Consider the following 27457-nt stretch of genomic DNA (forward strand, 5'->3'; position numbering starts at 1 on the left):
AAATTGGTTTCCATACAACACCCAGTGCTCATCCCAAAAGGTTCCCTCCTCAATACCCATCACCCACCCTGCCCTCCCTCCCACCCCCCATCAACCCTCAGTTTGTTCTCAGTTTTTAACAGTCTCTTATGCTTTGGCTCTCTCCCACTCTAACCTCTTTTTTTTTTTTTTTTTTTTTTCCTTCCCCTCCCCCATGGGTTTCTGTTATGTTTCTCAGGATCCACATAAGAGTGAAACCATATGGTATCTGTCTTTCTCTGTATGGCTTATTTCACTTAGCATCACACTCTCCAGTTCCATCCATGTTGCTACAAAAGGCCATATATTGCCACGTAGTATTCCATTGTGTATATAAACCACAATTTCTTTATCCATTCATCAGTTGATGGACATTTAGGCTCTTTCCATAATTTGGCTATTGTTGAGAGTGCCGCTATAAACATTGGGGTACAGGTGCCCCTATGCATCAGTACTCCTGTATCCCTTGGATAAATTCCTAGCAGTGCTATTGCTGGGTCATAGGGTAGGTCTATTTTTAATTTTCTGAGGAACCTCCACACTGCTTTCCAGAGCGGCTGCACCAATTTGCATTCCCACCAACAGTGCAAGAGGGTTCCTGTTTCTCCACATCCTCTCCAGCATCTATAGTCTCCTGATTTCTTCATTTTAAGCTGCCAACATAATCTAAAAGTAATTCTTTTCCATCAAAATATTGATGAGCTTATATTTTCCTAAAAAACATATATTAAAACGTACATAAAATTTTCTAGTTTCTAGAACAATTATAAAGTGAACATCCTTTCAACCACTATATATCATTGAAACAGAAAACTGATCACGCCTTGGGTCCCCACCTGACACCCCTTCAAAAGCCACTATCCTGATTTTTGTGAGTATTAATATAACCACATCTATACACATACTATGATTTACTTTAATCTGTTTTTAAACTGTATTCAAATGGAAGTATGCAGCCTTTCTTTAATTCTGTGCTTGCCTTCATTCATTCAACATTCTATTTGTAAGAATTGTCCATGTTGACGTGTATAGCTACAGCTCATTAATTTTCAATGTTGTGTAGTAGTTCACTATTAATAAACTGTAATGGGTACATTTCTCTGTTCATAGATAGAGTTGTTTTCAGCTTGCAGCTCTTACAAACAACACTGCTGGTGTCACATGCAATACATACTTTCTGGTGTACACATGTAAAAGTTTCTTAGGTGTGTATATATATATATATATATATATATATATATATATATATGTATGTATATGTATGTATAATTGGCACACAATTATGTTAGTTTCAGGTATACAACATGATTCAACATCTCTATACATTATGATATACTCACAGATGTAGCTACCATCTGTCACCATACAACACTATTACAATACCATTAACTATATTCCCAATGCTGTGCCTTTTCTCCCTGTGACTTACTCATTCCATAACTGGAAGCCTGTATCTCCCATTCTCCTTTATCTATTTTGCTCATTCCCCATTCCCCTCCTCAGTGGCAAACACCAAGTTTGTTCCCTGTATTTAAAGGTGTATATACTTTAAATTGGAATTGCAGAGTTAGAAAGTGTCTACACTTTCAACTTTACTAAATTAATGCACACTGTTTTTCCAAAATAGTTGTACTAATTTGTATGTCCACTTGCCACAGAAAAAAGTTCCTTTTGTCAATCTAGTAGATGTGAAATATCCTTGTGGATAAAATCTGTATTTTTCTGATAAGTAATTATGGTAGTCAACTTTACATATGTTTATTGGCAATTTGGAATTCTTCTCATATATGTCTGATCATAAGTACTCTGTGCACTTTTCTATTGGGTTGTCTGTCTTCTTAGTCTTGTCTACTCTCTAGAATATAAATTCTAAAAGGACAGAGGTTGTTTTGTATTCCTGGCACCTGGAGTGCCACCTGATTGCAAAGTCTGGATACAATGTTGGTTATATGCTTTGTAATGTCTTTTCCCAGTTTGTGGATTATCTTTTCATTCTATAATGCCTTGAGGAATTTAATTCTTCCCATCAAATTTATTAGTTTTCTTCTTCATGGCTAAACTTTTGTTCCTTGTTTAAAGAAATCTTTTCTTATCCCAAGTTACTGATATTCATTCTAAGCATTTTATATTTTTTTCTTTCATATTTGAGTTTTTACTCTAACTAGGATTTAATTTTTGTACAGTTTCAACTTCTCTTTGTTCCTTATGATCTTCCAGTGATTCCAGGACCATGTGTTGAGAAGCTGGTCCTTACCTACTGATGGACAATATCCACTCTTAGCATACATCAAGTGTCTTTAAATGGGCCAAGTGTTTCTGAGACCTGCTTTACTCCACTGATCTACCTGCCTACCCCCATACCACAATCACATTACCTTATTTACATCAGATTTATAATACAGAAATGATTACTAAAGCAAGTCCTCCTATCTTCTTCAAGAATGTCTCCACTATTTTAGGTCTTTTGCATTTCTTTAGGTCTTTGCATTTTTAACTTTATTTTTTTTAAGGTTTATTCATTTTTGAGAGACAGAGACAGAACATTAGCAGGGGTGGGGCAGAGAGAGAGGGAGACACAGAATCCAAAGCAGGCTCCAGGTTCCCAGCTGTCAGCACAGAGCCCGACACAGGGCTAGAACTCACGAATCGTGAGATAATGATCTGAGCTAAAGTCAGACACCCAACTGACTGAGCCACCCAGGTGCCCCTAGGTTTTCAACTTTAAATTCAAGAATAACATTATAAAGAAGGCTGCTGATCAGTTAGGAATATATTTTGCTGTAAGAAATAAAACCTAACAAAAGTGGCTGATATCATTCAATTAAAAAAATGAAAGATAAGTGTCTGCTGGCATTGGTTCACCAGCACAAGGATGTTAGAGCACACTTAGGTGCTATATTTGTGGCCTTTCCCTCTTGGTCACAAGATGAGTGCAGCAACTCTAAGCATCACCCTAAAGTTTAAAAGCAGAAGACAGAGAAAAGACAGCTGAAATCTATCCTTTTGTCAGAAAGACAAATGCTTTCCTAAGTATAAACAAGACTGATTTCATCATATTTTTCGATGAAAAAACTAACTCATATGGCCATCCCAAGAAGCAATGGAGAGTGGGAAGCAGATTACATGATTATCATAATTAACTTCAACCTATCACCTGAGACTGGACACACTGCTACCCTAAACCAAATTGTGGTACCATTAACAAGAAACATAGGCTATCAAATATAAGTGTCTGCCATAGTGATATATGTTTTCTTTTATACTTTCTTAATTTCACATGTACAGACATTAAAATTAGAAATAATCAGTCACTAATGCCAACCAAAGATTCCTCTAATGTTATAATAATTTTACATATGGCCTGGTGGTATTCTCACTAAAGGCTTTGTTAAGGAATCTTAGTCTTAAAAAAAAACAAAAACAAAAACAAAAACAAAACAAAAACAAAACCCAGAAGGATTAAAAGAGAGGCCTTTAAGTGACAGCTTTAGTTTCTGGTTGCGTGATATTAACTAAGTTTCTGAAAAAAATAAATGTATAAAATTTCATACTATTAATCAATTAATCTCATAATTATCCTTTTCATTTAATCAGAAAATGTCACCCAGTCTTTATAGGTCCACTGAAAGATCTAACACAGTAATCTTACCTCAGGTATGCACCATATATGAAGAACAATCCCATCATTACTCCATTTAAAATAAAAATCACAGCAACATAAAAGCAAGCAGCGTCTCCCAATCCTTTAAAAAAGACACAGATTATTAGTACTTCATGAATAAATGACTATAAGGCAATTGGGCATAACTGTCTCAGTGCCTTGGATTCAAGGGTTCAGAACTTGCTGAAAACATTTGCTTTTCAGATTGCTGCTCTACTTAATAGTTACATAAGTACCTTCCCCTTATATCAGGTATTATTACATTTGTATTTTACACTTTATTGTAGTTACATTTATACGTTGCCCTAATGAAGTATTATTATACTGCAATGATTAGTTGGTGGTGTATTATTTTGTTTAGGTGATGTTGCTATTGTTCAGTATCTAGAATTCTCTGTAAAGTCACTTGCTGTATTACAGTAGAAGACCTACTGCATTATTTTTATCCTTTGCGACTTTCTTCTTCCTCTATGTATCCAGGCAGGTAGCCACTTGACCTCCCCACTTTCAGGTCTCCTAGGTATCTCAAACTAATGTAGCAATTCAAACCTGCTCCTTAAAACATCTTTTCAATGTTTATTTATTTTTGAGAGAGAGAAAGAGAGAGCATGAGTGGGGGAGGGTCAAAAAGAGGGAGATACAGAATCTGAGGCAGGCTCCAGGCTCTGAGCTGTCAGCACAAAGCCTGATGTAGGGCTTGAACTCACAAACTATGAGATCATGACCTAAGCTGAAGTCAGAAGCTTACATGACTGAGCCACCCGGGCACCCCAAACCTGCTACTTTTAAAAAGTTTTTTTCCATTCAAAGAAACTATCACTTAAGCCAGAAACCAATGTTAACAGGACTTCACTCACTTTCCCCTCCCCCATCAATCGGTTACCCAATCTTGTCAATTCTACTTCCAATATCCCACAAATCTCTGCATTTCCCAGTTATCTCCGCCCCCCCCCCCCCCCCCAACACACACACAACAACCGCAATCACTTGCTAAGAGCTTAATAGTCTCCTCCTGGTCTCACTAAACCCACTTTTGTCCTTTACTAATATATTTTCCATACAACTGTCAAAATAATGTTTTTAAAATGTTAATCTGCTAACATTCTTCAATGAATAAAGTACAAAATACAAAATCCTTAACCAGCATGTGGCCTTTTGTTTCTGACCCTTCCTTACACTGCTAGCATCACTTCACACCATTTTTTCTTCTTTCTCTCTCTGCTCCCAAAAGTCTAGCCTTCTTTCAGTTCTCTCTTGCGTCAGGACTTCTGAATATTCTGGTTCCTAATCTTGAAACACTTCTCTTTTACTCCTAAACTCAGCAACCTTATTTTCTTATTTACAATATCCATCGCAGTTGTAACCACTAACACCCCTCTTACGTGTAAACTCTATGAGGGTAAGGTCTATGCCTACCTGGATCATCTGGGTTCTAAGTGCAAACAATAACCTATCACTTAGTGGCAACTTAATAAACATCATATATGTGTGTGTGTACATATATATATGTGTCATATATACACACACACATATATGGCAATTTTTCCCCATCCTTCAGAAAAAAATGTTAACTTCTAAGCTGAGTCATTACAAAGTTTCTCATTTTATGAAACATTTTCTTGATTACTTTGTACAAAAAAAGTCTAATCGCCCCTCAACTATCCCCTATCAATGCTATTTTAGATGCTACAAAGATCAGCTGAGAAAATTAGAAAAATGTAAGGAAAATACAGAAACACAGATTTAGCGGACATTCTAAGAAATAAATGTTGTATAAACAAATCTAAAAAATATATTTATAAAATACAGTTAAGTAGTCATGTAGAGAATATGAAGAAATAAGAAATGCAAATATTATGCAAGTAGATAAATGTGACTTTGAATAAAGTTCTTAGACTTTAAAAGTGCTAAACGACAAATATCTCAAATAGAAGTGACAATTATAGATCCTGGGAAACTGAGGATTCCAAACGGGGTTCTTTGACAAAGGTGCCAATGAAGATGTATACGGAGAGTTCAAGTAGAACTATTCATGAACTGTGAGAATATAAGAAACAGTATTTCTAAAGCAATCTATTAATTGCACATTTGATTTTTATGTATGTATGCATAACCAAATTTTTACATGAACAATTACAGGTAGATATTTGACTGTTTACTCTACATACCCCAATTTTATACATTTAAACTACCCCAAAACTTTTTTTAAATCTTTTTATTCTATTTATACTCTTTTAATCAGCTCTACAGTGTTTTAAAGAAAACAAATCACAGTAATTTATAATTCTTAAAATGAGTCACCACTCTATAAAACATTTTTGTAAATATTAATGACAACATGGCAGCATTTAGAAAGAAACCTGCCTTCACAACTTTGAACTTCATTTAAAGGTTCTACTCTGGTGACATTCCAGCAGGTCTTAGCTTCTAGCCCAAATAAACTCATTATTCCCACAAATATACGATACCAGAAGGCTATAATCACCTACAAAGACAAAAACAAAAAGAGATGATGGAGAAAAATATCTTCATAAGAAAACTTTTTCCAAAATACTACTTTATGATGGCTTCCTTTGACATTATAAACTTTTGACAAATTTATTTAAATCATTTCACTTGGAAAACAGTCCTTTTAAAATTATATATATATATATATATATATATATATATATATATACACAATAAACTAAAGTTGTATATTACTAATTAATGCACATCTACAAAAATGTATGTATGTTATGATCAATATCTCTGTAATATGTTCTTGTAATCAATTCTACAACATAAATAACAGTAGCTGTAAAATCAAGTATAATAGTACATAATTAAAATATGGTGGTTATTAATAGCAAAATACAATGATTTACGGGAATATTTCATAACATTTCATTTACTGAATTTATTTTCTTTATAGTCTACAAAATATAAAACCAACTGCATATGGGATAATAGCTCCTGCGTCCATTAAAACTTTAACCAAGCAGGTGGCTCAGTTGGTTAAGTGTCCAACTTTGGCTTAGGTCATGATCTCACAGTTCGTGGGTTCAAGCCCCACATCAGGCTCTGTGCTGACAGTTCAGAGCCTGAAGCCTGCTTCAGATTCTGTGTCTCCCTCTTTCTTTGCCCCTCCCCTGCTCACACTCTGTCTCTGTCTCTGTCTCTCTCTCAAAAATAAAAAAAATTAAAAAAACAAAACAAAACTTAAACCAAGCAGATTTAATTAACTAATTCTTCCCAATCTGCAATCCACTTTGGTGAAGTTTAAAGACAAGGGAAAAGGACAACAACAGAAAATTACAACAAAACGCTTATGGTTGGGAGATTTTAAAAAAATAATTTTATAGATTTGGGAATAATACAAAATCATTGGGAAAAGAAATAAAAAAATAAATAAATAAAGAGTTTAAAGTGAAAGTGAAAACCACCTAGATCTATTTTTAGTATTTTGGTGATCATACCTCCAGTTTCCCCCTTGGTATACAAAAACACACACAGAGCTAAAGTGATTCAGGATTATATATTATCTAAGATGCTAATGTAATATGCATCACCAAACATAATAAACATCTTTCCATATACGAAAAGTATAGATTTACTGTTTTATCACTTACTTGTATAAAACTGGCCTTATGCAAAAAGTTATATATTCTTGTGTATTTATCACCCATGTACAAAAACTTTATTACATTAAATGCATGTGCTAAATCTAGAATTATACTCCTTTCTGGAAGGTAGCTTGATATAATAGGGAAGCATTGCTTTGAAGTCAGAATTAAACTCAAATTCTGACTCTGTAAGTTATGGTTTTGATAGTCTGAAGTAACCAATCCTTCAACCTCTGAACCTCACACACCTCATCTCCAAAAGGACATTAGTGATAACCATCTTGTAAGAGTGATGGGAGATGAGAAATTACATACTGGCATACAGTTAAGCATTAAATGCTTTGCCTTTTTAAAACATATTGTTCCACACTTAACACTTTCAGCTGTAGGTGAGAAATTAATCCCCTGATGAACGCAAAAAGTATGGAAGTCCACTTCAACACTGCAGAACTAGAGAAGGTTGCATGCAAATCCAGATCTCCACATTGTATCTACGCAACGGGAAATGAGATTGAATGACTCCTTGTTGCCTCGTCCCTTATAATGCTATCAAGTTTACATTATCATGATTACTCTTTCATAACATCAAGGAAACTGAAAACTGCTAATTATTCAATAAGTATCTCTGAACAAGTGAAAAGAAAAAAATTAGCTAAGAGACCATACTGTTGGAAATTAAGGAAACAAGAAACAGAGATTTTACTATATAAAGTTCTAAAAATAATCAAAAAAGTGAAAATAAGTATCAAAGGCTGGGAGAAAGGGAGCTAGTGTAGTAAACTAAATCCTCATCCTACACACAGAGTAAGTCAACATCAACTAAAGTGGAAGATTCAAGAAATAGGTTGTCTTTTGATTTTTGCATTCATGCTATAGTTACACAGGTAATCACAGAAGTAAGAACAGAAGAGTGTCTCTGAAGGGTTAGCTGGGAAATAGTCAAAGCTGGTACAGAAAACTGCTTCTTTCATCTTAGATCTCAGGCAGGTCCATACTATACAATTGTTACTATTGCAAATGACATTGAGAAGTACTTACAGAAATAAAAAAAGAAAAGAAGAAAGAAAGAAGGAAAGAAAGAAGAGAAAAGAAAAGGAAAGAAAAATAAAGCTAGAAACCAAAATTAAACAACACAATACCAAATATACGATGGGTCAAAGGAAAAACCATATTGGAAATTAAAAAATAACTTGAACAGAACCAAAATGAAAAAACAACATATAAATGTTTAAATACTATGAATTTCTGTTTTGGGAAAGATGGAGTAGATGTACTTTCTCCTATTTCTCTAAGTGAGACTAAAGCTCTTGGGAATTATATAAATCAAATGTAAGAAAACTTTGAAAGGTAGAGAAAAGGCAAGCTAGCCAGGGATCTTAGGACCGACCTAAGGCACAAAATGGTGATGAGTTTCTGGGACTTTCTTTTTGCCTCATTTTCTCAGAATTGGTGTTAAAGATCCTGGCAACAGAAACACCAATGGGCGCAGACACAAAAAAGACCAACAGGAAATACAAATCAAAACCACACTCAGATATCACCTCATACCAGTCAGAGTGGCCAAAATGAACAAATCAGGAGACTATAGATGCTGGAGAGGATGTGGAGAAACGGGAACCCTCTTGCACTGTTGGTGGGAATGCAAATTGGTGCAGCCACTCTGGAAAGCAGTGTGGAGGTTCCTCAGAAAATTAAAAATAGACCTACCCTATGACCCAGCAATAGCACTGCTGGGAATTTACCCAAGGGATACAGGAATACTGATACATAGTGCCCCAATGTTTATAGCAGCACTCTCAACAATAGCCAAATTATGGAAAGAGCCTAAATGTCCATCAACTGATGAGTGGATAAAGAAATTGTGGTTTATATACACAATGGAGTACTACATGGCAATGAGAAAGAATGAAATATGGCCCTTTGTAGCAACAAGGATGGAACTGGAGAATGTTATGCTAAGTGAAATAAGCCATACAGAGAAAGACAGATACCATATGGTTTCACTCTTATGTGGATCCTGAGAAACTTAACAGAAACCCATGGGGGAGGGGAAGGAAAAAAAAAAAAGGAGGTTAGAGTGGGAGAGAGCAAAAGCATAAGAGACTGTTAAAAACTGAGAACAAACTGAGGGTTGATGGGGGGTGGGAGGGAGGGGAGGGTGGGTGATAGGTATTGAGGAGGGCACCTTTTGGGATGAGCACTGGGTGTTGTATGGAAACCAATTTGACAATAAACTTCATATATTGAAAAAATAAAAATAAAAAATAAATGAGGAGAAAGGAGATGTAGCACTTTTTAAAAATCATGACCTTTGCTTATGCATGGCGTCTTTCTAGGTAATATGCAAAGCTATATTCTCGAGTCAAAATGAAAATGTGTGAACCTAACTCCTTGAATGGCTTTTGTAAACAAGTTGCAAACACAGCCAATCTATTCTCATACCCTTGGTCATAGTACTTGAATACACGTGGTAATAAATTTGATTTAAAAAAAAAAAAAAAAAGACCAACAAAAGCCTTCTCTCTCTAGCTAAAGGACCAGGAAAGCAGAGGCCCAGGAATACATAAAAATTTTATAGACAATAATATCTCTCAACCAAAAACCACAGAAAACAACAATAAAAACATGTGGTCCCACTCCTACCAACAAAGGTCAAATTGAGAAGAGACTTCAACCTTCTTTAGGGTTTAACAAGTCACCCCAACTTACCCACTGGGATGTTGTAGGAGAAAACCAACTAGGAAGCTCTCTATCTTCATGGTGTCAGTATAGACCATGTAGGGAGCCTGGACTTCTACCCTAACCAGAAATAACTTTCCTTTCTCAGTGGGGTAATGTCAGAGGAGGCCTAGTGAAGAGTCAGGGCTTTCATTACCACCCAGGGGTAACAAAGCCATCCACATTATGGTGTCTATAGAGATCACAGAGTTAGTCAGATTCTGATCCCTTCAATGGCAATGAAGAGTACCCCCACCTTGGGGTTAACAGAGGCCAGGGGAAGAATATGGACTTCCATACCCATCTGGCAGTAACAAGATGACTCCAATGAGTCAATTATGAATGTACTTGAAACAAATAAAAACACAGAAAAGTCTTAGTCAAGAAATTGAAAGTTTTAGCAAAAAAATAGAAGATATGAAAGAAACAAACAAAAAATTTTAGAACTGAAAAATACAATAACCAAAATTAAAACTCAATGGATGAACTTAACAGGAGAATGAGGGGGATAGATGAGAATAATCAGTGAACTAGCAGATATAACAATAGAAATTGCTCTGAATAACAGAAAAAAAAAAAAAGACTGAAAAAAATAAGGTTATCTATGGATCTCTTGGACTACTACAAAAAAATCTAACATTTTTTATCACTGAAGATTTGAAAAGAGAAAAGAGGAAACCAAAGCTGAGCAAACAAAAAATAGTATAAAACCAAAGAAATCCTCACCAAGACACATCACACTTTTGAACACTTGTGAAAACTGAAAAAGAAAAATATTGAAAGCAACGAGTAAGAAAACAAAATCTTACCTAAAGGAAAAAAAAAAAAAATTCAACTGATGACAGATTTCTCATCAGAAACCATGAAGGGCCAGAATGAAGTGTCACCTTTACCAAATGCTGAAAGAAAAAACTGTCAACCTAGAATCCTATAACCAGCAAAATACAGCCTTTAAGAATTAAAGGGAGTTGGACATGAGGGATGGAACAAAAAAAAAACCAAACAACAAACTAGGAAAATATGTTGCTAGCAGACTTACCCTAAAAGAAGGCATCTTAGAACATCAAGAAGGAAGGAATTTTTTTTTAATTTGTTAATGTTTATTTATTTTTGAGAGAGAGAGAGAGAGAGACAGACAGACAGACAGACAGAGACAAGGAGCACAGGGGAGGGGAAGAGAGAGGGAAAAACAGAATCTGAAGCAGGCTCCAGGCTCTGAGTTGTCAGCACAGAGCCCAATGCAGGGCTTGAACCCATGAACTGTGAGGTCATGACCTGAACCAAAGTCAGATGCTTAACTGACTAAGCCACCCAGCTGTCCAAGGAGGGAATTTTTTTTAATGACTAAAGTAAAATAGATTTCCCTTCTCAAATTAAAAAAAAAAAAAAAAAGTTTGAAGGGTAAAACAAATATCATAGTACTGTCTGTCTGATGTAGTTTTAAATGGATGTAGAGGAATTATTTAAGATGATGATGTTATAAAGGGAGAAGGGTAAAGAGATGTAAAAGGGGGTAAGTTTTATGCACTATTTGAACTAGTAAAATGATAACAGCAATAGACTGTAATAAGTTACATATATGTAATATCTACAACAACCACTAAAAAAGCTACATAAGGAGATATATTCAAGAAGTATAGACAAATCAAAATATAATTTTTAAATCTTCAAATAACCCATAGGAAGACAAAAAAAAAAAAAAAGAAAACAGAGAAATGAAAACCCAAGGACAAACAGAAAACAAAAAATAACAGACTCAAGCTGAAACAAATTAATAATTACATTAAATGTAAGTGGTAAAATACAAAATTAAAAAACGTGAGATTGACAATTAAAAAACATAACTCAACTATCTACAAGAAACTCACTTCAAATATAATGAGAAAGGCAGACTGAAAGTATAAGGATGAAAAAAGATACCATATACACATTAATCAAAAGAAAAAAGTAACTATGTTAGTATCAGGAAAAGTAGGCTTCAGAGCAAACAATTTATAAGTGAAGGGGGTAGGATTATTATATAATAATAAAAATCCAACAAGAAGACAGCAATCCTAAATGCCTATGCACTTCACACACTGCTGTAAAATATATGAAGAACTGATAGACCTAAAAGGAGAAATAGATGAATCCACAATTATAGTTGAAGACTTCAGCATTCCTCTCTCAACAATGGATAGATGCTAGACAGAAAATCAGCAAGCACTGAGAAAATATCACCACCACCATCATCCAACAGCATCTAATCAACATTTATAAAATACTTCACCCAATAATAATGTAATACATACTTTTTTCAAGTGCCCACAGAATATATCTCAAGAGGACCATATTCTGGGCCATAAAACAAACCTCAACAAATTTAAAAGAATCAAAATGATACAAAGTGTGTTTTCTAAACACAACGAATTTAAGCCACAAATGAGTAACAGGAAGATAAAAAAGGAAATCTCCCAACACTTGGAAACTAAAAAACCCACTTCTAAAAAATCCATGGATCAAACAGAAAGTCTCAAGGGAAATAAAAAAATATATATATTAAATTGAATAAAAATGAAATACAAAGTTTCCAAGTCCAGCATCTAAGAAGCTCATAAGTTGCAACTTCATCCTAACCAGTAAAAAGTTGAACAAACTAAAAGTTCAGTAATTCTTAGATCCATAAGAGAGGTTAGGTCACAAGGCAAACTCCTGCTCCCCAAATTTGAAAATGACAGGTAAATTGAGAGAATCACAACTTAGTGGAACAGAAACCCATGAGCAAAAACCTCCATGGGAACCAGTTGGAGAGTAGGAAAAACTAAACTATAATTGATAAATTGCTGGAGGCACAGGGTAGACAAGTCTGAGAATCACAAACTCCAGGGAGACCCAGTAATAGGGAAGTGCCAGATATTTATGAGTTTTACTTCTATGAGCTCAACAGGTTCTTACAGTGACTATCAGAGAAAAATACCCTCCCACTTCTGGCAGGGGAAGTGGAAAAAGGACCAGAGCACTGTGTTTTTCTTAACAAAGCCTGTCTCAGGAGAAATTATTTTACTAGAGCCTAACCTGCTAGGGTTTTATCAGAGCCCAACACACAGGGAAATGGGGGAAATACCAAATTTCAGCCCCATCTAGTCATCTTGTTGCACCTAAGTGGGAGGAAAAAACCTGAGAAGCACTTGTGAAGTTTACAGCCCAGAGGCACAGGTTCATAGAAGACTGACACCTACTAATAGGATTATAGAATGCCTCTTATCACCACGCTACTGGAAGCTTATTGACAGTGGTTCTTTCACCCAGGTCCAGCTATTAAGAAACAATTACAAGCCATACTAAAAGCTAAAAACAAGTTTGAAGAAACAGAACAGCATCAGAACCTGACAAAGCAGGGATGTTGTAATTATCAAATTGGGAATTCAGACCAACTATTATTAATATGATAAAGGTTCTAATGGATAAAGTAAATAGCATGCAAGAACAGATGGGTAATGTAATCAGAAAGAGAAATCCTAAGAAAGAACCAAAAACAATTGCTAGAGGTATGTATGTATGTATGTATGTATGTATAAATAAATAAATAAATAAATAAATAAATAAATAAATAACAGAAATCAAGAATGCCTTTGATAGGCTTATTAGTAGACTGGACATGGATGAGGAAAGAATCTCTGAGCTTGAATATATTTCAATAGAAACTTCAAAACTGAAAAGCAAAAATAAAAAAAAGACAAAACAAAAAAATAACAAAAAAAATCCTGGAATATTCAAGAACCGTGGGACAACAACAAAAAGTGTACCTACATATAATGGGAATACCAGAAGGAGAAGAGAGAAGGGAAAAGAAGAAATATTTGAAATGGCTCAGAATTCCTTCCAATTAATGTCATGGGCACCTGGATGGCTCAGTAGGCTAAGTGTATGACTGACTCTTGGTTTCAGCTCAGGTTATGATCTCACAGGTTCATGAGATCAAGCCCCACATCTGGCTCTGTGCTGACAGTGCGGAGCCTGCTTGGGATTCTCTCTATCCCTCTCTCACTGCCTCTTCCCTGCTTGTGTGCTCTCTCTCTCTCTCTCTCTCTCTCTCTCTCTCTCTCATAATAAATAAACATAAAAAAGAAAAGAATTCCCTCAAATTGATGTCAGACCACAGATCCAGGAAGCTCAGAGAACACCAAGCATGATAAATGCCAAAAAAAAAAAAAAGAAAAAAAGAAAAAAAGAAAAAAAATCTACACATATAGTTATTTAAACTACAGAAAATCGAAGACAAAGGAAAAATTCTGAAAGAAGCAAGAAGAAAAAACACATCTTACTTACACAGGAGTACAGCAAAGAATTACATCTGACTTCTCCTCAGAAACCATTCAAACAAGAGGAAACTGGACTGATAATGTTTAAAGTGCTGGGAGAAAAAGAAACCCAACATGGAATTCTGTATCATGTGAAAATATCCTTTAAAAGTGAAGGAGAAATAAAGACTTTCTCAGACAAACAAAAATTGAGGAACTTTGTAAAAAAGTTCTTTAGAGGGGATAGAAAAAGATATAGATCAGACATTGAATCTACATAAGGAAAAAAAGAGCATCAAAATAAGAAAAGTGAAGATAAAAAGTTTCCTTTTTATTATTCTTAATTGATCTAACATATATAAGTTTTGTTCAAAATAGTAATAGCAACAATGTATTCAACTATGTATCATTATGAATGCGTGTAAGCTTATGTATAGATGACATTAATAACATAAAGGATTCAGGGGTTGGGAGGGAGGAATTACCATTATTTTGTTATTATAAGGTACTGGCACTACCGTGGAAGTGATTTAATGTTATTTGAAAGTGGTCTTGGATTAGTCTAAATGTGTATTGTAAACTCTATGGCAACCAAAAAAAGTAAAAAAAAAAAAAAAAAAAAAAAAAAAAGAATTATAACTGATACCCTAAAAAAGGAGAGAAAATGTAATAATGTAAAAGTTCAATTAAAACCAAAAAAGGCACAGAAAGACTGTTGGTCAAAATAGTAAAAAGAACAAAGGCCACAAATAGAAAACAGCAAGAAACACAGTAGATATCAGTCCAAGTTTATCAATTATTACTTTGAATGTCAATGATCTAAATGTACCAATCAACAGACAGAGACTGTCAGAAAGGATCAGAAAACAAGACCCAATCATACGTGGGTTTTGTTTTTGTTTTTAAGCAGGCTTAACACCCAAAGTGGGGCTTCAACTCATGGTCCTGGGATCAAAAGCCGGATGTTCTACTGACTGTGCCAGCCAGGTGCCCCACAACCATATATTATTAAAAAAAAAAAGAAAGAAAGAAAAAAAAAAAAAACACCCAACTTTAAAAATAAAGACACCTATATATTAAAAATAAATGGAGTAAGATATACTATGCTAACACTAATTAAAGGAAAGTGGGAGTAGCTATACTAATCCCAAACAGAGCAGACTTTACCATAAAAAAGTTGTCACGGGTGGAGAATGGTATTACATTATAATAAAGGGGTCAATTCCACATGACATAATCCTCACCATGCGTGCATCTAACAACAGAACATCAATAAAATTGATAAGTCTCTAGCCAGGTTAACTGAGAAAAAAAGGGAAGACACAAATTACTAATATCAGAAAGGAAAGAGAGGACATCACTACAGATCCCATTGACATTCAGCAAATAATAAAGCAATGAGCAACCCTTTGCCCATAAATTTCACAATCTAAATGAGCCAATTTCTTAAAAGACACAATGTTGCCAAAACTCACACAAGAAGAAATAGACAATCTGAATAGGACTATATCTATTAAATAAATTTAACAATAATAACCTTCCAAATCAGAACGCATCAGGCCCAGATGGGTTTACTACTAAATTCTACCGAACATTTAAGGAAGAAAGTATACTAGTTCTCTAGAATTTCCTCCAGAAGATACAGCAGAGGGAACGCTTATGAACTCATTTGTTGAGGCCAGCATTTTTGGTTTGGTAACCAGAAAAAGATATTACAAAAAAAACTACACTACAAACAACATTTTTCATGAACATAGATGCAAAAATCCTCAAAAAAAAAAAAAATCAGCTTATCAAATCCAACAATGTATAACAAGATTTACATACCCAGACCAAGTGAGATTTACTGCCAGTATGTAAAGCTGGCTCAACATTTGAAACTGAATTAATATAATCCAACATATCAACAGGCTAAAGAAGAAAAATTACAAGATTATATCAATAGATGTAGAAAAAGCAATTGACAAAATTTAACAACTATTCAAGACTTTTAAAAAAAACTCTCAGTAAACTACGAATACAGGGAATTCCTTAAGTTGATCAAGAATATCTACAAAAAAAACTACAGCTAAAATTATACTTACTAAGGAGAAGCTTGAAGCTTTCCCACTAAGATCAGGAACAAAGTAAGGATGTTCCATCTCACTGCTCCTCTGATGAGACAACTCAGTGCGGGGAGCACAAAGGAGCACACAGGAACTTTTTGGAATTATGAAAATGTTTCAGAATTCAATTGTGGTGGCTACACAGTTTTACACATTTGTCAAACGTTTAACTCAAAGAACTGTACACTCAAAAATGAATGTATTTTATTGCATGTAAGTTATACCTCAGCAAAACTGATTAAATAAACAAAAAATAGCCAGAGAGAATATATGTATAACACATATTACTAAGGATTACTCTACAACATATATAAATTTTGCCAAAAAAGCAATAAGAAAACATCCATCAAGTGGTGACAAAGAAAAAACCCAAATGACTATTAAACATGAAAATATTCTTAGCTCCACAAGTCCAAATTAAAATAAATAGCATATCACAGCAATTAGAAGAGCAAAATCAGAAATTTTGATAAACTGAAATCTAGTAAGGATACAGGAAAAGTACATACTCCTACACAGCAGTGTGAATTGCTACATTTACTCCAGAGAGCAATTTAGCAGTATCTGATGAAGTTGACTAAACACATACTCTGTAACACAGTAATTCTACTTCTAGAACATATCCTACCAAAAAATCTTGCACCTATACACAATTAGAGAACATATACTATGAATATACAAGAATATATACTTTGGGACTATTTAAAAAAATGGAAACAATTAAATATCCACAAAGAGGAAAATGGACAAATAATTTTGCAATTAATAAAATGGTTAAAATTAAAGAAAAATATACACATACACAGGGTTCAAAAATATAATGTGAGGAAAAAGCTGTAGAGTGCTTTACTCAGTGTGAGAGCATTTGTATGGATTTATAAAAACACATGAAGCAATCCTTGAAAATCAGGAATGATGAACACACACATTATACTCATGTGGTGGATGCTTGTGGGAGTGGTGAAGGAGCAAACCAGACTGGGAAGCAAAACAAAGATGACTCTAACTGTATTTATAATGCTTTAACATACCTGAATCAAAAATTACAAAAGAATAGCATTTATTTATTCTAAGTGGTTGATCACACATTCACTTCTTTTCTCTAAATTTCTGTAATTTTCAACATTTCAAAATCAAAGGAATAATAATTTTTTAAAGCTATACAATATGAAATAGGCTTAAAAAGCACTAATTTTTAACAAACGTGCTGGATTCTGAGATAACTCAAAAGTAGTGCATACCATGACATTAAATTAGCATTTATCTTAAGACTTCAAAAATTGAACTAATTTTTTGTTGTTGTTTTTCCAATTTCTAGAATCTGCAGACTAGAAAATCCATACTCTTTTAGGCTAAGCATTAGAAGATATTCATGGACCTCTGACTATGTAACTAAATAAATCTTGCTTTATTAATGTAACTCCAAGGTCGCTGTTAGTGCTCATGACTTTCAGTGTCCCTTCATGAGACCAGTATTGCCCATTTGCAGGGTCTCAAAAGCCAACAGACTATCCCCATTTAGACACATCTTGACTCCTTCCCATTTGGCTCCTCTAAGTATGCTGGTCATTACTTCCACACGAACGTTCATTTCTTTGAGTTTATGTCAGCTTAGTTTCTGGAGTCTTTAAAATTTAGGAGAGGAATTTTTGATTCTCTGCTCAACTATAAGGACACACAGTCAACAAGCCTTAAAGGTCTCCTTCCTTTTATGACATCATTGTGCTTACTTACTACTTTTATCTGATAAAAAAAGGATCATCTACAAATATTTTCTCCCAAATAGTACTCACCTCTGGATAAAGATGGAAGCGTTTCACTGTATTAATTACAAGGGGATATTCAGTGAGCCTATCATTCATAATCATCCACAGTCCTTCCAAAAATGAAGGTGCTTCAATAATGGTCTTGAAGTAGGAATAATAAAGTCCCTTTAAAAAGTATAAATTATTGATATAATTAAATATGAAAGTTTTTAGAACAATTTCTTCTGAATAAAAGGAAAAAGTCAATAGTAAAACTTCCTAATTTCTCCTTGCTACTGCATTCTTGGGCTCAAAAAAAAGACATGCATTTTCAGGTTGTCGCTGTGCTATTCTTTCATATTTTCTGTATGCTTGAAAAACAGGTGGAGGGGTGGTTAAATGTTGCAAGGAATTTTTCTGGCTATGGTTTAAAACAGGAATACAAGGGCGCCTGGGTGGCGCAGTCGGTTAAGCGTCCGACTTTGGCTCAGGTCATGATCTCACGGTCCGTGAGTTCGAGCCCCTCGTCGGGCTCTGTGCTGACTGCTCAGAGCCTGGAGCCTGTTTCAGATTCTGTGTCTCCCTCTCTCTCTGCCCCTCCCCTGTTCATGCTCTGCCTCTCTCTGTCTCAAAAATAAATAAACGTTAAAAAAACAAAAACAGGAATACAATATATTTGTAATTCCAGCAAGCCTGATTTTGCCCCCACATTATGAGATTCCTAGAGGCTGAAATCTGATGAATTCTGGCATAAACAGAGAAGCCTTCATCTCCTTGTACAACTTTGCATATGCTTTTTTCCACCCCTTAACAACATACAATGGTCACAAGCAAAGATGAGACAGGATTCAGGCTTGCAACTTACTTCCTAGCTCCATCTAATGGCTCTGCACAAAGTGAAAGCTAACTAAATGTCAACTGACCACTGTTCATGACACAAACGCAGTCCTGAAAAGGGGATTATCTGAGCATATTATGCTAGCATAGGAAATAAGGACTTTATTAGGCCAGCAAAAGTGCTGTTTAGTTAAAATTCAGAGATTAACAAAAGCATGCTGTTTAATATTACTTTCCTTATCAATTTCCTGCTTATCTTCCTAAAATCTAAAAGCAAATAAAGGGCCATGTTGCTTGTAGTACATGCTTCCAAAAACATTAAAAATAATTTTCAACTCTACACTCATTCCTGGCTCATAAAACTTTGTTATTAACAGATCAAGCAATGCTAGAGGCTACTAGATTGAAGTTCTGTTTCAGCTGATGTCTGAAAGAGCATTTCCCCATAGTTTTGATTGCTAAAATAGGAGTTCATATAAGGATTGCTCCTTTCTCCTTAGGAGGGCAAGACAACACTACAATGAAAGAATATTTAATATGCGTAAGTCTTATACTTAGAGAAATAGAAAAATATAAAAATAAGTTTTTGTTAACAACAGCTGTTATTTTTATGCCTGGTACTGTGTTATGTGCTTCATTCATGATCTCCCTTCATATTCCATAAAATCCTGTAAAGCTGGAATTATTTCTAGATGACAGATGAGATTACTGAGAATCTGAGAGGTTGACTGACAAGCCGTCAGACAACGAAGCACAGACCTGCTATCTGAATCCAGTTACTGTCATCAAAGCCCACACCCTACCCACAGCTACACAATTCATTTAATAGTATTTTATATCCTCCCTTTGGAAATAGTATGTATGTTAAAAATTTAAATGCCACAAATATGCTAAATGTATCCAATTCTTCAAAGGTTTAAGGAGGCTACTGGGGTGAGATTCAAAAAGCAGTGGGTGAGGTAAAAATTGTATGCAGATAAATCTGCAAGGACAGAAAGTAGAACAGAGATTATGAGGGGCTTGGGGAGAGGGGCATGGGAAGTTGGTGTTTTTAATGGGTATAGTTTCTGTTTGGGATAATAAAAAATTTTCTGGAAATGAACGGTGGTGAGGACAAGAAATTTCTGGTAACATTTGGCACGCCTATATCACTTCTTAAATGTTGTCTTTGTTTTCCTTCTTCCCCAGCTCTTCTGAGTGATCTTTACTATCTTTAAAAGAAGTGTGCATTAGAAGAGTAGGTAATGACATAAGTAAAAGAATCCTAAAACATTTTCTATTTAAATATTAAACCTAAGTTGTAGCTTGAGAAACAGTGCAATTCAACAAAAATTCATTTCAGTTCCTAATATATTTCCACCTTATAGTCTTACTATTCTTAAACTACAAATTAATTTATAAGAAACTAACCATTTCAGTTCGAAAAGTCATCTCCCGTTCTAAAGATGAGAGGTGAGAAAAATGACGATCATTTTCAAAAAGTGTTACTAAATGCATCCTAGAAAAAAAAAAAAAAGATGCACCGTATTCTAAGAATAAGAACATTTCAAAACCATTACTAAAGTATTAAAGTACAAAAACCATGAAAAAAATAAAGTTTTGTAATAAATGAGATAATTTTATAATTTGCTTAATAATTTGTATATTTTTAGGCATTTATAATTCAGTGTGTACAGAGGTGAAATTCCTTAACCACAATTGTATATCTAAAACTCCCTCTCTGCACCACCCTCCTTCCACTCCAGGTCTCTAAATCAGAACAGAGGCAAGTTTCTGTTTAAGTTTCACAAGTGATTCTAATGTAACAGGTTGGAGAAATGCCTCTGTAACTATCAAAAAGCATGCGGAATTAAAAAAAAAAAAAATTTAGATTAAAGCAGTTTTAAAATAAATACTATAAAAGGGATCGACTTTCAGGTGCCAAAGAGACACAGAACTGTATGTCAAGATATTTTATTAGTGAGACGCAAGAAAACAGCCGTGTAGTGAAAATAGGAGCACGTGTGGTAATAATTAGTCAGCAATTCTGCTATCCTTAACTTACCGAGTAGATGCTTTCCAAATACACAGAAAGCAAACTTCTATATATCAACCCTGTCTTCACGTACCTTGATTTACATGTAAGACATACATATGTCAGGGTAACAGTAGCTATAAGAAATGTTTCTTACCATTACAGCCTTAGTTCTAAAATCAAAATCTCCCTGCAAACTGAATGGCCAGAACAGCACTGAAAATATGTGAGGCAGATCCCACTCTTCCTCAGAGTAAAAATTCCTGAGCTCTTATAGAAATGAAAATACATCAGAGGAAAAATATTAAATTACATATAGTTTTTATAGACAGGTCACTTGTAAAATAAGTGTAAAATAAGGTACATGTGCTCATTTAATTCTGTAATACCACAGTAGCACCTTTAATTTCATTTCTACCTGATTTCCAGCTGACAAGTGTTACTAAAACTTATGTCTTAGTCACTATGTTTATGTTTTATGTTTGAAACTTATGTTTATGTCACTAACAACACACATTTACTGTAAGATAAGGGAATTTTTAGATGAAATAAACATGCATAATACACTAGAAAGATAGATATTTAAGAAATATAGTGGTGAATCCTTGGGTAACACAAAAATATTTTAATTCATAAGTACTATTCCTTTAATGCATCTATTTTGTAAATGCTGCTTCACATGTTTTTTTTTAAATAACAAATTTGTGTAAACTGGTATACAGATATTATATACACATAGCAAGCAGTTATTGTCTTATTGTTTGTATGCAAACAGCAATGTCAATTTTGAATCCAAATGTTTTTATTCTTTTAAAACTGTAACTAATCTTACCAGTGCAAAACTCCCACAAAGGCAGCTGGAAAAACAAACAAAAAGGTCATTAAAAGCTGCTTTATCGTAATATACCCTTAAAACAACTACTTCAAATGCATTCCCTTCTATGCCTTAAGACAGCACACATATTTAGCAAGATGGCTAAATGATTCCATCTGTATAAAATAGGAAAAATTTACAAACAGACATAGAACAAATTATGAATAGTTCTCACCTCTGCAAGGGAGGGCCGAGGAGCAAAGGAAGATTTGGAAGACTAGATCTCATTCACACAAATTGCAAAAGAGTGATGAAATTACTGATTTTGTGCTTCTTTGTGATTTTCAGTTTATTCTCTCTTCTCCCTCTTATTCTCTATTTCTTTACAATAAAATTTTGAAAACAAGCGCATATATACACTATGCTCAGCTCAATCCTTTCAGAAGTGAATCTAGCCTACAGGAGCCACCATAGACTACTTTCCCTCACGCTCATCAGAAGATGGTTAAATGCAGGAAATGCCTTCCTCAGCAGCACACCTGAAAGCCCCTATATATGGAGCTTGATTGCTCCCAGACACCTGGCCTGGGAGACCCATCTAGAGCCACCCTGTCTGCGCCCTATGAATGAGGCTTTAACAGAGGGCGTGGAGACAGGTCAAACAGTGACACTCCTGTGGGTATGGAGATTTTTTTTGAGGAGCTCCAAACAATGACTCCTCTGGTGGCTGGAACACTGCTTGTTTTCAAGGATACAACGGAGCTGGGGAAGGGGCATGGGATGAGGCCTAAATAAAACGCCACAAACTGCTGTTGTTACAGAATTGCAGTCGTTTTTTGAATACATGTTCTCTAGAGTACTGTAACCCTTTGGTTATTTTTGTAAATTTTTGAAAAATTGATTCTGACAATTTTCCAGGTACTTTTGTCACTGTCACAGAGGAGTGAATTCACTCAGCTATTCCTAATGTCCTGTCTCCCCTCCAAGATTTTATAATAATATTTCTTATGGTTGTCCCAAATATGCTTGGCAAATCATTTTAGCAAACCACAAATTTGAGCCTCTTAAAAATTCAAGAAATTACTCACCTGGACTAACAAAATAAATTAAGTCGATAAAAAATTAAGTAATAATAATAAATTGCAATTTTGAAAAAAATTCCCAGCCATGCTTCTCCAGCTCTTGTTCTCCATGTTCCTAACCATCTGGTCCCAACCACTCTTTAATACTTCTCAGAAGATTTACTTGATTTTACATGATCAGCAACTATAGCCCATGGTCTGTTTTTGTACTGTCCACAAGCTAAAAATGCTTGTTACATTTTTAAAGGGTTGTAAAGGGTTGTACAGATATGGACGAAGAACAGGCAATGGAGACTGTACGTGACCTGTGAAGCCTGAAATATTTACTGCCTGGCTCTTTATAGAAAAAGTACAGGGGTGCCTGGGTGGCTCAGTCGGTTGAGCATCTGACTTTGGCTCAGGTCATGATCCCATGGCTTGAGTTCGAGCTCCACATCGGGCTCTGTGCTGACAGCTCAGAGCCTGGAGCCTGCTTCAGATTCTGTGTCTCCCTCTCTCTCTGCCCCACCCCCCACTTACACTCTGTCTCCCTCTCTCAAAAATAAAGAAACGTTAAAAATTTTTTTAAGTATATATTTATTACATATGTTAGCTCTTTCTATCTCATATGTAATATACTCTGAGCCACTTTGAAATTAAACCTATACCTGCTCTCTCACCTTAAAACAGATGCCCCTTTGATAAGGTTTCATTAGCCTTAAGATAAACACATACTACCTCATTCAACTTATATTTATAATCTCTTTCTCACTCTCTAGGCAATTACATATAGTGGCAAAAACTCTTAAAAATGGTGTTTAAGGAAAGGGAAAAGATCAAATATCCTACTTGAGCCATCTAGCTTTCCAAAAATCTTCAAAATATTCTTATGCCTCTCATTCCTTCCCTTTACCCCACATTCCACACCTGATAAAATGATAAGGTGTAATGAAGCCAATATTCTAAACGCATGAGGTGCTTATCACAGTCCCTTCCAAAGCTGTGATAAAAAGCATGTCTCCTGATCCTGTATCCTGTCAATCTCACCTCTGAAAGTGACCTAGCCTCATATTTCACTGAAATGGAGATCATCTGATACAAGCACTCCTAACTTCTTCTATACCCACTTTAACATTTCTGTATATACTAATCCTTGCTTTGCTATTCTCTACCATCTATCTCAGCAAAGGAACTATCTCTCTCTTTTCCAGTTACCTTCTCAAATTTGTGCCTCTAATTCCACTCTTCTCAAAGATTCCAAGACTTCAACTACTTCCTCTCTTGGAACCTGAATCTCACCCTCTCCCCTTGATCTTTCCCTTCGGCCTTCAATTCTCCTAAGCCTTAAAACACTTTGGTTGATCTAACAGCACTTCACTTCAAACTATGACAGATTCTCTCCCCCACCCATAACCCCATTTGCTGCCAAGATTCTTGCACAATGTCTTTCTTTTATGTTTCTATGTTCCTGGTCTTTTTTTTTTTTTTTTTTTTTAATGACCAATGGCCTCTTTAAATTCTTATGCTTTTCAAACCTCTCTCTAGCATCTGACCAGATTCTTAGATTTCTTCATCTTTTATTACACCAACTCTTCCAGTTTTTCTGGCCTCTGTTTTTATATGCGTATCTGGCTTTTCCTTTTCCTCTCCTCTCTGAAAACTAAGTAGAAGGGGTTTTCTCATATCTCTGCTTTGCCCACTTTTCTCTCATTGGGAATCTCAATCCTCAAGTTTCAGCTCACTTCTACATGGATAATTCCCAAATCTATAATCCTCATTGCTGAACTTTCTCTCTCCCTGTCCTCCCACCTCGTCTACTTCACCACCTACCCAGCCCTCACAATATGCTTCCGTTGACTCTCCCCTCTCTCCTCTCCCCTCCCCTCCCCTCCCCTCCTCTCCTCTCCTCTCTCCAGTCCTGCTGTTGCCACCCTCGCTAAGACCACTGTTGCCTTGATTCTGGTATTCCAATCATGTTTTTCTGTTATTCTCCATCCGTCATGGGCCCATTTTACAAACCACTACCATGTTAATCATGTCACTCGATTTTAAAATTATTCAAGGCTGGGGCACCTGGGTGGCTCAGTCGGTTGAGCGTCCGACTTCGCTCGGGTCACGATCTCACAGTCCGTGAGTTCGAGCCCCGCATCAGGCTCTGTGCTGACAGCTCAGAACCTGGAGCCTGCTTCCGATTCTGTGTCTCCCTCTCTCTCTGGCCCTCCCCCCGTTCATGCTCTGTCTCTCTCTGTCTCAAAAATAAATAAAAATGTTAAAAAAAAATTAAAAAAAAATTATTCAAGGCTAACACTGTGAATGTATCCACAGAATTGTTCACTTTAAAATGGTTAATTTTACACGACGGGCATTTCATCTCCTTAAAAAAAAGTTGGTTTTGTTTTTCTTTCCTTAAAGAATCCATCAGTTGCTTCCACAGAATGAAGTTCAAATTCCTTAACCCAAGTTTTGGGTTAGACTCTCCACTGCTCGTCCCAGCCCACCTTGTGAACTTCCCACTTCTGTCACCTTCCTTTGCAGTCTTACTTCACCTTTATATTTTCTTACTCCCTCCACTTCAATTATGCCATTCCTCGGGCCTCTAATACTTGCTGTCCTCTGCCGCACACAGCCAGATGTTAACTTTTGAATCACAATTCTAATCCCACCTTTTCCTAAAAGTCTTTGCTGACCTTATTTCCCACTTCCCATCTTAAAGTGTTAGTTTCCTCTTCTGAACTCTCCTAGCACTTAATATATTCAGTCCTTACTTCACCCAGCACTCAGGGAATGCCCTCAGTGTGCTAGACGTGGGTGCTCAGGAGCTGGTGTTTGGGTTGGTGAAACAGCGTGGTGTCCACGCTGATTCTGGATGTGGGATGTATGTGCTGCCACAACTACACATCTGATAAAATGTAAGTGTGAATTCCCATCTATTATTCCTCTCGTATTTGTTAATACCCCACATGTGGAGACCCATTCTTCTCTAACATCAGCAGTCAGCTTATGACTAAAAGAAATCACAACAACTTACATTAGCAGACATTTCTCCATGTTTCAACCTACATCAGTAGCCCATCTGAACGAGGACTAGGCTCAAATCTGATTTTACTGAAACGGCAACATTTAAATTAACTCTTAAACTACAGAAAATGAAGAATGTAAATAAACAATCTTTCAAGTGCTTTAAAAAAAATTCCCAAATCCAAGCAGTGAAGCTCTACAGCAAGATGGAAGTAAACTATTAAAGGTTCTCAGCTAATTAAACCAACACTTTATTTTGCTTTAAGGTACAAGAGGAACATGGGTGCCCCCAAGAAGTAGCCTATCGTTTTTAGAACCCGTGATAAATGGCTATCCTGATTAAAACGACATTTTGGTGGTGGCACAGGGGGTGACCACGATACCCCCCCCCCAAACCCGGGACTCTGTTTTAAAACAAGAACCAGGGGGGCTGGAATTCTTCGGCGATCTTCCAGAGCTGGACCTTGTCATTAGAACTGCTAAGCTTGTTTGTTAAACTGATCTTGACGACTCAGCCAAACCGCTTCAAACCCGGGCTCAGAGGCCCTCCCGGCCTTGCCACGGGCGCCCCCGCCCCCCTCTGCTCACCTATGCCGAAGGAGGTCCTGCTATTGACCTGTCGTCTCCGAAACTGCAGCACCTTATCCCGGAGCTGCTCCAGCAAACAGCTGAGGAACTGGAAGCGGCCGAGAAGAAGGGTCTTGGCGACCACTTCCATTTGCATGCAATTCTGCGCGTTCAGGTTTCGGGTCCTCCGCGGCGAGTAATCCCGGGAGCCCCCCGGGAGGTTCCCCCCGCCTACCGGCAAAGGCGGCTGCCGCTTTTCCGTCTCCGCCTGCGGCTCCTCCATCTCCGGCTCCCCGGCTCCGGTGGCCCGGCGCCGCCGCCGGGAGTGCACGGAGCGCGAGGACTGCACCGGCTCTGAAGCCGCTTCTTTGAGCTTACTCCTCGTTTGCCCGACCATTTTCTCATAGTCCCTGTTCAGATGGAGCTGGGTCTCTGGCTGGCGCGGGCCCAGCCCAGTCGGGCGAGGTCCGCTGGGGCCTGGCTCGGGTCGCGGCCTCAACGACTAGCCTCCGCCGCCGTTGCGGGCCGCCCGGTCGTCATGGCGACCGGAAAACCGGGAGGGAGGGGCCTGAGGTCCAGACCGCCCTGGCCCCGCGCGCGGTCCCCTCGCGCATCCCACGCGCGCAGCCCCTGCGCCCTGCATCCCGCGCATCCCCCAGGAGCACCCCTTGTCCCCCTAACCAGCCCCGCGCGCAGCACAGGCTCACTGCCCCACTCAAATCCCTGCGCGCGTCCTGGGACGCTGGCCGCCCCTGCGCACACCTTGGCTCCATGGTCCTGCTGGAGGGGAAGTAGGAGGAATTCCGATTTAATTATTATTATTTTTTTTTCCTATTAGCTTTGTTATTTCAACCAAAAGCTTGTGCGTCGGGAAGTAATTGAAAGGGAAAGAGAGTTTAGTTGAAAGAAAGAACCATAGAAAGAGAGGGAGGTAAGGCACTTTGGGGAACATCTCTCCTCCCCTCCTACGCACACCTTGCATTGGACATTAAATGCCTCCTACAGAGAGGGATT

The 27457-nt window shown here is 36.6% G+C and overlaps 1 protein-coding gene across 1 annotated transcript in view; it reads right to left on the minus strand.

The window, feature by feature from the left end:
• DPY19L2 (dpy-19 like 2) overlaps positions 1–27003 on the minus strand; it is a 96704-nt gene extending 69701 nt beyond the window's left edge. The window contains exons 1-6 of the mRNA XM_019418155.2: positions 26465–27003; positions 21816–21840; positions 20380–20467; positions 18181–18318; positions 6044–6164; positions 3668–3761 (exon numbers count right to left, since the gene is read on the minus strand). Coding sequence (XP_019273700.1) covers positions 3668–3761; positions 6044–6164; positions 18181–18318; positions 20380–20467; positions 21816–21840; positions 26465–26840 — 842 coding nt within the window. The 5' untranslated portion in view covers positions 26841–27003. The remainder of the gene's footprint in view (positions 1–3667; positions 3762–6043; positions 6165–18180; positions 18319–20379; positions 20468–21815; positions 21841–26464) is intronic.
• Positions 27004–27457: the final 454 nt, after the last annotated feature.

This window comes from Panthera pardus, unplaced genomic scaffold (assembly GCF_024362965.1).
Source record: "Panthera pardus isolate Hobbes unplaced genomic scaffold, ASM2436296v1 HiC_scaffold_8, whole genome shotgun sequence".
In the NCBI taxonomy this organism is placed as follows: domain Eukaryota; kingdom Metazoa; phylum Chordata; class Mammalia; order Carnivora; family Felidae; genus Panthera; species Panthera pardus.